The following is a 15,160-nucleotide window of genomic DNA, read 5'->3' as shown; positions in this document are numbered from 1 at the left end:
CTTAATACATCTGAGATGATTTGACAGATGATCTAATCGTGATAATTAATCTCTAGCTGATTTGGTTTGTCAAACGAATGCGCAGATTTGATTAAATATCTGGATTAAGATGTCTGATATTACTGCGTGTTCTTGTGTTCATTGGAAAGGGCAGATTTATCGATACTCGAAACCATGATCAGCAATGCAGCGGTCGGCTCGCGGCAAGACAGCAACGTAATGACATATATAAAAAGGAAACAGCCAAACAAGCAAAATGACATAAAGGTTCTAATAGATAAATGAAATGTCTAAATGTTTATTGTTACATGATTCTCAATTATTCCTATTTTGCACAATTTATTGTAGCCTATTTGTAGGCTTTACACTTTTGTAAAAATGCCTATTGTAATTAGCAATGAATGGCTATTTACAGTAGGCGCTAATTTTGCACAATATGTGGCACAGCAATTTTCTTTATGCTGTGTTCATTTACAAAAAATGTAAGTTATCTGCATCTTCTGCACTGCATCAAGCTGCCTGTTGCTGTCACCAACTATATGTAAGGTTCCAATAAAATTTTGAAATAATTTCCTCACAAATAAATCTCTCAATGAGTGAAACTGACTCTGTTTATTATAGATCTCACAACATTACAATTATATTCAAATTAAATTTAAAATTATTATATAAAAATATATTTCCATGCAGCCTAAATTTTTTTAAAAAGGGTTAGTTCACCCAAAAATGAAAATGTAATTTATTACTCACCCTTATGCCGTTCCACACCCGTTAGACCTTTGTTCATCTTCAAAATACAATACAAATACGATGACTCAGTGAGGCCTGCATAGGGAGCAATGACATCTCCTCTCTCAAGATCCATTAATGTACTAAAACCATATTTAAAACAGTTCATGTGAGTACAGTGGTTCAATATTAATATTATAAAGCGACGAAAATGTTTTTGGTGCACCAAAAAATAAAATAATGACTTATATAGTGATGGCCGATTTCAAAACACTGTTTTATTAAGCTTCGGAGCGTTATGAATTTTTTGTGTCAAATCATGATTCGGATCGCGTGTCAAACGTTTGAAATCACGTGACTTTGGCGCTTTGAACCGCTGATTTGACACAAAAGATTCATAACGCTCCAAAGCTTCATAAAGCAGTGTTTTGAAATCGGCCATCACTATGTAAGTCGTTTTTTTTTTTTTTTTTTTTTGGTGCACCAAAAATATTCTCGTCGCTTTATAATATTAATATTGAACCACTGCACTCACATGAACTGATTTAAATATGTTTTTAGTACATGGATCTTGAGAGAGAAAATGTCATTGCTGGCTATGCAGGCCTCACTGAGCCATTGGATTTCAAATCTTGTTTATGTGAAATAAGCCAGCTCCTGAGAAGCTTTGAGCTTTACAGACTTAAACTTTATTAATAATAATCAGAAATGTTTCTTGAGCAGTAAATCAGCAAATTAGAATGATTTCTGGAGTAATGATGCTGAAAATGCAGCTTTGCCATCACATGAATGAAATATATCCTTAAATCAGGGGTAGGCAAGTTTGGTCCTAGAGAGCCGATGTCCTGCAGAATTTAGCTCAAAACTTAGTTAAACACACCTGAACAAGCTAATCAAGCTCTTCAGGATTACTAAGTCCAGAGGAGAACTGGCCCCCCGACTAAGCCTGGTTTCTCCCAAGGTTTTTTTCTCCATTTTAACAGCTATTTGCCACTTGTTTGCCACCTGATGTCACCTGTTGGAGTTTGGGTTCCTTGCCGCTGTCGCCTTTGGCTTGCTTAGTTGGGGACACTTGACATTTGACTTGACATTTGATATTCAACAGTGCTTTGATCTGCCTGCATTGACACTATTCTTTAAGAGCTGCTGTGCAACCAAAATAATGTACCAGTTATCAATGTAAAGCTGCTTTGACACAATCTACATTGTAAAAGGTGCTATATAAATAAAAGTGACTTGACTTGACTAAGGCTATAGGAAGGTGAGGGTTTTTTTTTCAGGATTGGAGCTAAACTGCAGGACAGCAGCTCTCTAGGACCGAACTTGCCTACCCCTGCCTTAAATCAAGAGGATAGCAACACACAACATAGATGAAAGCACTTCTCTCCTATCATGACACATATTCGTCACTCTCTGAAGAGGATAGTGAAACAAGTTCTTCGACCATCGAAATAATGTATAACTGACAGGTTTACTCTTCAATGTTTACACCAACAGGTGTTGATTATAATTGATTAATTTACTGAAAGGGTTATAAAGAATAATATTATTGATAAACAATATTTTAAAAAAGTATTACACAATTATCTAATAACTGACTGTTTAAAAAAAAAAATAACCACAAAATATAACACAAAGAATGGGTAACATTTATAATCTACATTTTAAAAAATGGTCAGAAGAATGTTGTCTCACTGTTGCTAAATGTCAAGCAACATTGCTACAGCCTTTTGCATCATACAATTCTATGTTACAATGTTGCGAACACTTAGACAGCGACATTGCCTTAGTAAAAATTGAACGCGGCAATTCAAATACAGTATTTAAAAAAATGACCAGAATGTTGTCTCATTGTTGCTAAAAGTCATTGCTACAGCCCTTTGCGTCATACAATTTTATGTTACAATGTTACAAACACCCTTTTTGCTAATGGAATGCGGCAATACAAATACAGTATTGCTTATTGCTTTTTTGAGTCAAAAGCAAATAGAACTGCAGCATTGCAAGGCATTACAATTGCTGCACTGCTGCTCATGTGATGTTCCTTAAAAGGTATATTTTGGTAACACTTTATTTTAGTGTCTTATTACACGTTACATATAGTTACTGTAGTAATAACTATAAATTGTTCATAATTACACATGCAACTAACTCTAATCCTAACCCTACAAGTACGTTACATGTACATGTTAATTATTATTACTCAGAACTTAAATGTATAATTACACTGTTATACGGACACCTTAAAAATAAAGTGTAATATATTTCTTATCTATAATCACATTGTTATCTATAACCATAACAGGTGATGGTGTTCTGCACTTTATTTTAAGAGTTTCCCTTTCTTTTTCTTTTCCCCTTTCTCTTAATGTCATTAACTATTTGTTTAATACACCCACTTCTATAGGTCATTCATCTCCTATTTGACTTGCACTACTCAAAGGTACATCCAGCCCCATCTCTTGCATTTCATTTGGTCAAACCAAAAGATGTCACTGTAGGCTCAAAGCTGCCCTTGCCTACACACTCATAGATATGTTGAAATAAGTAAATGAATAAAAAAAAGAAAAGAAAAAAAAGTTAAAATAATTAAACATGAGAAAAATACACTATAATACATAAATGAAAGTATAAATAATATGTCTTGTTGAATAAAAATGTATTTATGTACACGATTATAATTATTATTATTATTATATTTATTTGTAGATTTATTTACCAATTTATTTATTTATTATTTTGGCAGCTTGGGAAATCCATAGACAAGTCCTTGCACTGATTACGAGCTGCTGACGAATCACAATGAAGATTAAATTAGTAGGAGTCTGCTGCATGAAAGCTATCCGTCTGTTCTGCTGTCATTGAACATTCCACATCAATCACATGACGATGATACACAAATAACATTAAAGCCCAAACTACTGTATACATCAGAAGTGCAATATCACTAAAATGTCAAATGATTCAAAATTGTATCACTTCTCAATAATTGCAATCTAAGTTAACAAGTAGAGTATTTTCTCTTATGAACAATCAAAAACAAGTAATTCAGAAAAACTATATAAAAAATACAGGCTCCAATGTACAAGATCAGGCATAACATTATGACTACTGACAGTGAATAACACTGATTATCTCTTCATCACAGCACCTGTTAGTGGGTGGGATATATTAGGCAGCAAGTGAACATTTTGTCCTTAAAGTGTTAGAGGCAGGAAAAATGGGCAAGTGGAAGGATTTGAGTGAGTTTGACAAGGGCCAGATTGTGATGGCTAGACGACAGGGTCAGAGCATCTCCAAAACTGCAGCTCGTGGGGTGTTCTGCAGTGGTCAGTATCTATCAAAAGTGGTTCAAGGAAGGAACAGTGGTGAACAAGCGACAGTGTCATGGGCGGCCAAGGCTCAATGATGCACGTGGGGAGTGAAGGCTGGCCCGTGTGGTCCGATCCAACAGACAAGCTACTGTAGCTCAAATTGCTCAAGAAGTTAATGCTGGTTCTGATAGAAAGGTGTCAGAATACACAGTGCATCGCAGTTTGTTGCATATGGGGCTGCATAGCTGCAGACCAGTCAGGGTGCCCATGCTGACCCTTGTCCACTGCCGAAAGCACCAACAGTGGGCATGTGAGCATCAGAACTGGACCATGGAGCAATGGAAGAAGGTGGCCTGGTCTGATGAATCATGTTTTCCTTTACATCACGTGGATGGTGCGTGTGTGTCGCTTACCTGTGGAACACAATGCACCAGGATGCACTATGGGAAGAAGGCAAGCCGGTGGAGGCTGTGTGATGCATTGTTGCAGACCATGTACACCCTTTCATGGAAACGGTATTTCCTGGTGGCTCTGGCCTCTTTCAGCAGGATAATGCGCCCTGCCACAAAGCAAAAATGGTTCAGGAATGGTTTGGGGAGCACAACAACGAGTTTGAGGTGGTGACTTGGCATCCAAGTTCCCCATATCTCAATCCAATCGAGCATCTGTGGGATGTGCTGAACAAACAAGTCTGATCCATGCAGAACCCACCTCGCAACTTAAAGGACTTAAAGGATCAGCTGCTAATATCTTGGTGCCAGATACCACAGCACACCTTCAGGGGTCTAGTGGAGTCCATGCCTTGATGGGTCAGGGCTGTTTTGGCAGCAAAAGGGGACCAATTCAATATTAGGAGGATGGTCATAATATTATGCCTAATCGGTGTTGAAACCCAATGGAACAAAAGTGAATTTACCTTTATGGATCATTGATACACAAGTTAGAAAACAGATTTTTTGAATCACACTTGTGGAAGAACATGGTTATGAATCTATGAACACTAGGAATCCATTTCTCTGTTTCCTTTTGATTGATTCACTCAGCACTGCATTAGTAGCTTACATTAGGTAAAATCTTTTCTCAGTCCTCAACCTCAATCATTCCTGAAGCTCTTTTGATTCATGCCAATTCAGGTGAATTGGCCAACAGTGTTCAAACCCACCATTTCTGAATGTAAGCAGATGCAGAATGCCATTATCTCAGAATCTTTATCCTTCAGGACTATGATCCCTCATCCTGAACAAGCCCTGCTTTGCCGTTGATCTACCTTAGCAGAAGACAGGCTTCTCTGCAAGTAGCTGCCACCCAGCACAATGCTGAGTAAGATACAAGCCTTTCTTCTGCCATGTTCCACTAAGGAAGTATAGGTTTATGTCAAAGCATTTACGATGGTACTTTATAAAGATGTCGACCCACAAATTCCATGACCCTCCACTCTATGTTAAATAGACAGATAGTTGTGCCACTAATCATGTCAGTGCGTGGGTTTTATGTGTCTCTTTCTGCAAGGTGGCTATCTTGCATTAACAGCATTTGGTCCTCCATGGCTCTCGGTCTCCTGCTGGACATGCTTATGTTATGTACAGAAATCCACCACCTCCTCACATAGGTTGCAATAAGGTTGTTCTGAATAAAAAGCCAATAAAGAGCCAAACTAGGTTTTATAGCTGTGCCTTCCCTTAGAAGGGTGTCAGATTATTAGATCTGAAATGGCTGAACCAGGCATTGGCAGACCACCAGCTCAGAATTATCTCTCAGAAGTAATTCTTTCCCACACCCATCCAGGGTACTGGTTTGTGAACATTTACATACTTTCAGGTCACAGCACATGCTATTGATTCTTTTAACTACTATGACAGTTCAGACTGGCAATGTGTCTCCCATTCCAGCTATGGCTGCTGTCCTTTGTTCCTTAAACCATTCACTTTAATATCATATGCATGCCACTTTCTCACTGCTCTAGCATCACTTAAAAGTAAGGCAGTGTATTTGGCACTGGGTGATTTTACACAGATGTACAGAACCATCATATTCTCATTCATATAGACAACACAGAGGTGGTAATACACATAAATCACTAATGAGTGGTCAGATCACTGTCTGGTACCTTGGCATTGTTGTATTATCGGTATATGATTTTCTAATTTACATTAGATCAATGATCTACAGCCCTTCTCCCAGAGAGCCACTGTCCTGCAAAGTTTATTTTCAACCTTCTTCAACACAACTGCCTGTGTTTTTTTAAGCATTCAGATGTGTTTATTTAGGGCTGGATCTAAACTCTGCAAGACAGTGGGTCTCAGGGTTGAAAACCTTTGCATTAGATGTTTTATTGCTGATGCCATTTAATAACAAATAAGATTTCATTTATTTCTTTGATATGCATAATTAGGTTGTTAACCTCATTAGTTTCGTACTGTTTTTCCATCTGCCATAGCAACAACCAATTTAATCAAATATATATACAGTTTTTATACTTGCTAGTAAAAAAGACTTTAGCCAAATCAGCCAAAACATGTTTTTATTTAAATCTAGTGTTTTTCACATGTTTCTGTAATGGGTAGGGGTTGGGCCAGGGATGGGCAACTTTAGTCCTTTTTTGTAAAGATTTACGATACAAAATAGGGTAACTTCATTTTACAGTGTCCTTGTTACATATGTTACATGTACTTACTGTAGTAATAACAATTATGTATAATTAGGTAACTAACCCTAAACCAACCCTTTTCCTAACTGTTAATTAATATTAATCAGTACATAAATGTATAAATACCCTGTAAAAAGAAAACCTTAAAGTGTAACCCAAAATATCAAGTGAATGAAATTTGAATTTTCATTTTCAATATTACTGAATCCTGTCATACAATACTGATTACCTGATTGCATGTGCATGAAAGTCGTTTAATTTTCATTTTAAAGTGAACTAATCCTTTAAAGATTCACTCACCCTCAAGCCATCCTAGGTGTATATGACTTTCTTCTTTCTGATGAACACAATCTGAGTTATATTAATAAATATCCTGATGCATTCAAGCTTTATAATGGCAGTGAATGGGAAACAATGAGTTTGAAGCTCAAAGTGCATCCATCCATCATAAACATACTCTAGACAGCTCCGAGGGGTTAATAAAGTCTTTCCAAAGTGAAGTGTTTGTGTAAGAAAAATATCCATATCTAACAAGTTACAAAGTAAAATATCGAGCTTCCGCCAGCTTACAGAACTTCAGCAGTTGAATATGGAAGGCGTAGGACGTAAGTGTTTTGAACTGAGAGACGTTACACTTTCTTCTCAAGTTGAATACAGAAGCCGGTCTGGAGGAAGCTAGATATTTTACACAATGTGTTAAATACAGATTTTTAATTATTTTTATTTTTTTTTACACAAACGCATCGCTTCACTTCAGGCCTTTATTAACCCCCCAGACCCGTGTGAAGTACGTTTATGATGGATGGATGCACTTTTTTGAGCTTCAAACTCATTGCCCTCGTTCACTGCCATTATAAATCTTGGACAGGTCAGGATTAACTTCAGATTTCTGTGTTCATCAGAAAGAAGAAAGTCATATACACCTAGGATGGCTTGAGGTTGAGTAAAACTTGGGGTAATTTTCATTTTAAAGTAAACTAATCGCTTAAAGTCTGATTTTGTACCAATTTTAGAACCTTTTTTTTTTTTTTGCAATTGCACACTTAATGCCTTCATAATTACTAAACTCAGATAGGTATAATATTAAAAAGAACTGTTATTACAATATATATATATATATATATATATATACACATAAAATTTTTTATCAAAAACTTTATTTAAAAACATTGCTAAAAATGACACTAAAAATAATACATGCTGTATTACCAAGGTTAATTGTAATTGTAAAAAAAACATTCTCCCCTGTTGATCATTACAGACTCGGGGACAATACTGATGACATCAAGACTATAGACATGGCTACTCTAATGTTATCATCTTTGTAAGACGCAGATGGCACAATATATTCTCATGTATGCACATCCTAGTTGACCTGATTTTCCTCTGCAATGCAGTTGTCTATATCAGGCTCTCTGTGCTGATGCTTGGCTGGAAACACCAGGGCCTTTGTCTGTGATAACAAAATAATTCCTTCCTCTCTGAGTAATGGCAGACAATAGCGGAGTGACAGGACCTTCAGCCATGCCTGCCAAAAGAAATATAAAAAATACTTTAATGACTGCAGTGAAGGAGAAAACAAGGAACTAGGTTCTAAAGTTTGGGTATGACTGAGAAGCATGGAATGTAACATCAACTTGGTGATGGAAAATGGAATGCACTTTGTGGTGAAGTTTTCTTCAAATAACAGCTTAAAGCCACTATCAAATGCATTCTGCCTGTCCTTTGTACTATACAAGAGAAGAGACTTGATTTTGACTTCAGTCAAGGGAAAAGGGTTTTGATGCTTCTCACCTGAAGCGACACAGTGGCGTAAGGACTCTAACAGACTGCTGCTTGAGAACTTGACCACCCCTCTCAAGAACTCCTCTTTTTCACTGAGGGTGTAGTTGCTATTTCCTCTGTACCTTGTCTCAAGCTGAGAGAAAACAGAGGATCCATGTAATAAAGCCCATTTATAAATGACAAAAAGCTTGTTTAGGTGAAATACATGTAATTATATGATACACTCAACTGATATTAATCTAAAGATGGTTATGTGAGATCAGAGATTTACACACTCACTCTATACACAGCCGTTTCTAGCTTTGGTGTAGGGCCGTGTCCAAACACCTCACAGGCCATCTGATGTCTTCTCTCTTCATGTTCTCTGTGTTCCTTTCCAATAGAGGGGTCTGTAAAAAGATTATAATTAAGTTGAAGGATATAGCATGCCTATTCATAGCATAGAACTGTGATGAACTCAAATGAAAATGTTTGCTACTCAACATTAAGAAGACTACTGAAGTCGTAGGTGCCAAACAATACAAAAATGATAAAATAGCAGATTTGGAAGAACATTTAGATCTTTGACTGAATTATTCCATTATGGTTATAAACTAGTGTGCTTTTGGTGTATGCCTTGGCTCAATATTCTGTTTAAGGGATAGTTCACCCAAAAATGAAAATTTGATGTTTATCTGCTTACCCCCAGGGCATCCAAGATGTAGGTGACTTTGTTTCTTCATTAGAACTCAAATGATGATTTTTAACTCCAACCGTTGCCGTCTGTCAGTCGTATAATGCATGACAATGGAAACTCCATCTATAAGGGTCAACCCTGTGGCTCGTGACGACACATTGATGTCGTAAGACATGAAACGATCGGTTTGTGCGAGAAACCGAACAGTATTTATAACATTTTTTTTTTTTACCTCTAATACACCACTATGTACAACTGCCTTGAGCATCCGGTGTGAGGTCTGAAAACGCGCTCTGATGCCGGAAGTGATGTCTCGCGCATATACTTCAATGAGTGCAAGAGATCACTTCCAGTGTCAGAGTGCATTCAGACCTCACACACCGGATGCTCAAGGCTGTTGGACATAGTGGTGCATTAGAGGTAAAAAATGATATAAAGACTATTTCGTGTCTTAGGACATCATGTGTCGTCACGAGCCGCAGGGTTTAATTTGGATTTGTCTGTGCATATTTTTTTTTACTCTTATAAATGGAGTTCCCATTGCCATGCATTATATGACTGACAGACGGCAACGGTTGGAGTTAAAAATCATCATTTGTGTTCTACTGAAGAAACAAAGTCACCTATATCTTGGAAGCACTGGGGATAAGCAGATAAACATCAAATTTAAATTTTTGGGTGAACTATCCCTTTAAGGTGAATCCTAAAGCTCTCATTGTGAGTTGCTGCATGTTTTCCCTAGCATCTTAATTCTTTGTGGCCTTGTCTCATAAAAGCTCTACAGACCTGTAGATCTACTCAGTAGTTTTGGAAAATGCTAATTTCTGGTCAGATAAAGCAAGGATGTCCCTATATACACATGAATTTCGGTATTAATGTTAAATTAGTAAATTATCTGGAATTCACAATTAAATGTGAATGTCCAAGTTTTTAAAAGGCACTGTAATTTTTTAAACTTGGCAAAACATAACACAACCAACAAAACTGTATACATTGCCAGAGATTGTACATATGCACTGTTCTGATTCTTGTGCATGTAAAATACATAAATATAAAAACATGTACATACGTGATGGAAGACTGTTTCTTTCTTGTAGGATCCCTGAGTGAGCATTTGGAAAAACCTATCAAGGAAAAAAACAACAACAACAACAGTATTTATCAAATAAGTTTAATATTTATGTAAGAAATATCTGCAAGAATTTTTCAATCTTACTTTGAAAAATTAAAAACAAAATGATTCAAAACTGGCAGAAGTTTTTATTTAGCAGAAGCTTGGGCAGAAGTTTTTATTTAGCTAGATGACTTGTTTTGAAACTGTACAGTTTACAAGATTATATCCAACAGTGGTTGTATCTGCCAGACAGTGATACTGAGTGGGAGGGTCTCTTGATTCGGATGTAAATGGCAATGCAGGGGTCATAGCTGCCCACTTATAATAAGATAATATATCACCCTTAATGTTTTGTGTATATTTACATTAAACAAGTCAGGAGTAGTTAATTAAAATATTTTACAGATCTGTCCTAGTTATTCAAGGACTGACTTGACAACAAGCATGACTTTCACCCTCAATTAGGGATGCAACTAAAAAATTGTAATGTTTAAGTTAAATGTAAATGGCGACTGATGAAATTTTGCAAGCAAAGGTAAATGTGGCTATGTATTAACACCTAGCAGGGAGAACATAAATAACTCTTCTGTCCATTTTTTAATTTTTTTTTATCATTAAATTCTCATTTATTATTTCTATAAGACACTGAGTCAGTGTGCACATAGGCTGATTTTGATAAGATCAGATAAGGTGTTAGTTTGTGTTTGGGAAAGTAGTGTAGCTGAACTATGGCCAGCAACAGCTTAATCTTATGCTGATATGAATATGGGCTGTGGTCCTGAATTTCAGGAAATCACATGAGGTTGACGAGTGCTTATATTAAATCACAGTGATTTCTGATGCATTTTAATTTTAATTTCCTGATTGGTTACCTGCTGATAACGTCTCAGAAGCAAGTCCCTCATTGCAGTGAGACTTTTGGTGCTCAGGTGGCCATCCTTTATAGAGCCATGTTTTGTGGCTATTACTAATGCCTAGGAATGTGAATAAACAACATTGAAATTTTACTTTTTTTGTGTGGGAAGATTATAATTATCAAATCTGTCAAGTTGCATTAGCATCTGGTTATTCACTATAAATTAAAATAAGTTATCCTAAAACAGTATCTCACACCAAATAAGATGACTAAGGAAGCAAAATGGAGATTGATCAAAAGTACCTGAAATAGAAAGATCTTGTGTTTGGCCATGAGGTTGGATATAAACACATAGGAAGTGTGCAGGTGGTGCACAACATAAGTTGGCTTAAGGTGATTGGGTTTGTTGAAGTTGTCTCCCCAGGCAATCCGAATCCATATAGCTTCATCCTCATGTTTCTTCATCTTAATGGAAATCTTGAAAAGCAAAATCAAAAGATTTTAATTAACAAGACTACTGAGTGTTATGCTATTTTGAATTGATAAACTGAAAAAGTTGAGTTGGATTTGAAAGCTTGAATGAATGCCAAATGAAGTTGTGTAATTACATGCCGAATGACCCCATGCAAGTGTGCTTTAAACTGCTCTTTAAACTGTGTCAACTCTACACAAACTGCATCATCTGTAGAGAAAAGGAAAAGGAACTATTTCAGACAATGATTTATGAATCTAAAGCAGTCAAAACTACAATACACTTAACATGTACCAAACTGTGCTCATTGTGCATTCCTTTAAAATCAAATCATTTTAGTAATGAAATGCATACATAAAACCTCCTTACCTTGTGCTTCAGTAAGCTGACATGCATGCCAGATGCCTTGATCAGGGGTTTCTATATGATCTAATGGGGGAAAACGTCAAGTTCAAGTATGGGGCCTGGGATTATTCACATTTAAGTTCTAATACATGTTAAAACAAACAAAATTAGGCCATTTAACTCACAGATCATTTCCAAATTAGTGATGTGCTTCAGGCTAAGTCTGCTCTCCTACAAAAGAGAGAGAGAACAAATAAAACAATAAATAAGAAAAAAAAAATAAGAAAGGATGTTTGGTTTGATAATGAATGTACAGGTCTCAGAAAAGAATTAAGGAGACTTTCTAACAAAAAGCACAAAGATCCATCCAGTCAGACATTACAGCTTACTTATTCAGACTGTCTGAAAAATTACAAAAGAGAAAAATATTTTAAAACCAAAATTGATGAAACTGATGAATCAGTACAGTGGGTGACGTGAGGGCCAGTATGACTCTCCAACCTTTAGACCACGACTGCCTATATGGAACCTATATTAATACTTGAAAACCCCAAATTAGAGATATCACTCCAGAATGGCACGATTTAGAAATCTTACTTTGAAAAACTTAAAAAATTGAAAAATTGCTGGCCTTAACCAGCCTAAAATTAGAAAACTTGGAGAAAACTATTAAAAATAATTGGGGTTTCCAACTGGGGTCCCAATATCTATGGGACTGAACTATATAAGGCCTTAAAGGGATAGTTCACCCAAAAATGAAAATTCTGTCATCATTTACTCACCCTCAAGTTGTTCCAAACCTGTATAAATTTCTTAGTTCTGCTGTACACAAAGGAAGATATTTGGAAGAATGTTTGTATCCAAGCACATCTCGACCCCCATTGACTAACATAGTAGGAAAAAAATATACTATTGTAGTCAATAGGGGGCGAGATCTGCTCATTTGTTTGTGAAAAGTTTTGTTCGTGAGATTTACTACAATAACAACTGCGGGAGGGTATAAATCTCTGACAGCACTGCGTGGATATTATAACTAAAACTGCTGCATTTTGATAAATTATACTTTTGACGCGGGCTCATTTGTTTGTGAGAGTCTAATGTCATTTAGAGATCATGGTTGCGATCAGGTTGCATAATTTCTTGAAGAATGATAATGGAGCAGATCATTCAGAAGAAATGTGAAGCAAACAATGGACAATATATCAATATTTCATGGATTTAACGCTTTTGTGGACAAAAAGTACTATTTTTTGTTTTTCAATGGACACTTATGGACAATTTAACCAAATGCCATGGATTAGATTCATCTCGCAATCGCTATTTCATTATAAAGGTATGTCCCATTTTGATTTTGCGTGTTGTCATTTGCACACCTGACACAAATTGCAATTACTGGTGCTGGAGCAACCAGGCACCTCAGTTCAAACCACGTCCCGCCTCTTTGCCCATTTTCAGTTATCTGGGAGTGCCATGCGGTGACGTGCTACTAAGATGGCAGTGCCCTCATTTTTGCTTCAAAAATTCTCTTCAGAAATCTGCGGGTGACGTCACAGACACTACATCCATATATATATATATATATATATATATATATATATATATATATATATATGTATATATATATATATATATATATATATATATATATATATATATATATATACAGTTAATGGTTATAACGTCACGTTAAAATACCAAGCGTTTCGTTATTCTCATGATGTCTGAAAATAAAACATGAAAGAAAAATTGACAGCTCATTCAGTCACACTGACGGATAAGCTTTATTTGAAGGGCAACCTTATGATTTGAAATGCTTAGTCTTTTTAAATGGAAGTTCCCCAAACAGGAAGTTCTACCCATAATTCAAAATGCAGTAGGCTCGACAGGAATAAGGTGGATAAAAACTTGGATAAAATTATATAATTCAATAAAACCAATTCTTTTATATGAATGTGAAATTTGGGGATCAGTACTAAATTTTAAAAATTGGGATACAACTTAAGTAAAAAAACTAACTATAATTAGAAATTGCCACAAACATTTTAGGGGTCCACAGAAGCCCATCAATGATGCCTGCAGAGCTGAATTAGGCTTGTACCCGCTGAATATTTTCTGTATATTCTGTATAATATTTCTGTCTGTAAGTCACTGAGATCTACAGCAAACAGAGGACGAGGAACACTTTCTATTTATCTGTCCTAAATATCACAATAGGTATTAAGGTAAACAGTTCTACTCAGGACTGAAACACTGATTCCAGCATTCATTGAACTTGGTGATACTGAGAAAATACTGTTCATATTTGGTGAAGATTTACACAATCGTCACACTCATGTACATCTGACTACCTGTACGGTCCGATAGGGGTCCCAAACAACGTTTAATTAAAAACATACTCCAAAGTGTTGTTGCTTCTGACTGACTTTGCTTTCATTTTTAATTTAATTTATAACAGGTTTTAGAATACCGCTATGCAAATTCAAAAGTCTGCTGGATGACAATTTATCACTTACTAAACCCTTATTATCCTGGATAACAACCACCTTTCTGACCTTTATATTAAAACATAAGTTGCAGCTTTCATAAAATCTGTCTTCTGTGTTTGGGTTAGGTCAAAGCGATATTTTGAAATTATAATCTGGAATCGTCATTTTAAAGTATGGAAAACAGTATCAACAACACGGAAGATGAAGATATAAGTTAGACGGTAAGTATCCCGTTTCATTCATTCGAAATATATATTTTAAATAATAAATCACAATTTAATGGATGTATCTCACCTCACAGAAGCTGATGACATGTTCTACTATCATCCATTTGGGTCTCGTGTAATCCAGAGCGCGCAGCTGATCTGCTGATAAACAATTCCATCTCTTCAAAAGGTTTTCTATATTTCTGTTCGGTATTCTCCGAAATATCCGATATAGAACAGATCTGGCTTGTGCGTCCATCGTGTGGACAAAAAGGTTTTTCGTTAAAACTTAATACAACTTATCATATCTTTTGCGGTTTTAGACGTTCAAAACGAACCGCCAGAAATCAAACAGATATCTGAACCGGAAGTTCCTGTCAACAGCAGGCGGTAACGATAACATAAAAGTCTGTCATATGCAACAAAACTACCGGAGTTTGTTAATGTCATGTCTAAATGATCATATTTACGAGTAATTGAGGATGTTTTGACGGCACAGTTTAGTTTAGCATTAAGTGTTCGGTACAGAC

General features: G+C 36.1%; 1 protein-coding gene across 1 annotated transcript; it reads right to left on the bottom strand.

The window, feature by feature from the left end:
* Nucleotides 1-7,857: 7,857 nt before the first annotated feature.
* On the bottom strand, nucleotides 7,858-15,027 carry cenpn (centromere protein N). Its single transcript, XM_048168648.1, has 10 exons — nucleotides 14,719-15,027; nucleotides 12,124-12,169; nucleotides 11,963-12,022; nucleotides 11,730-11,803; nucleotides 11,425-11,598; nucleotides 11,138-11,239; nucleotides 10,221-10,275; nucleotides 8,755-8,864; nucleotides 8,485-8,608; nucleotides 7,858-8,218 (listed from the first exon to the last, which is right to left on the bottom strand). The coding sequence occupies exons 1-10, from the start codon at nucleotides 14,887-14,889 to the stop codon at nucleotides 8,097-8,099; spliced, it is 1,038 nt and encodes a 345-aa protein (XP_048024605.1). The 5' UTR covers nucleotides 14,890-15,027; the 3' UTR covers nucleotides 7,858-8,096.
* Between the last annotated feature and the right edge of the window lie 133 nt (nucleotides 15,028-15,160).

Source organism: Megalobrama amblycephala, linkage group LG19, assembly GCF_018812025.1.
Source record: "Megalobrama amblycephala isolate DHTTF-2021 linkage group LG19, ASM1881202v1, whole genome shotgun sequence".
NCBI classification, from domain to species: Eukaryota; Metazoa; Chordata; class Actinopteri; order Cypriniformes; family Xenocyprididae; genus Megalobrama; species Megalobrama amblycephala.
Note: the sequence above shows the minus strand (reverse complement) of the source record. Positions and strands in the feature narration are given on the sequence as shown.

What these genes read in the sequence shown, in the direction of transcription:
- cenpn (XM_048168648.1), bottom strand. Translation starts at nt 14,889, where the DNA reads ATGGACGCACAAGCCAGATCTGTTCTATATCGGATATTTCGGAGAATA. An exon ending in ATGTCATCAGCTTCTGTGAG is followed by an intron (nt 12,170 to 14,718) that starts GTGAGATACATC and finishes TCTCTTTTGTAG; the next exon opens with GAGAGCAGACTTAGCCTGAA. An exon ending in CACTAATTTGGAAATGATCT is followed by an intron (nt 12,023 to 12,123) that starts GTGAGTTAAATG and finishes TTCCCCCATTAG; the next exon opens with ATCATATAGAAACCCCTGAT.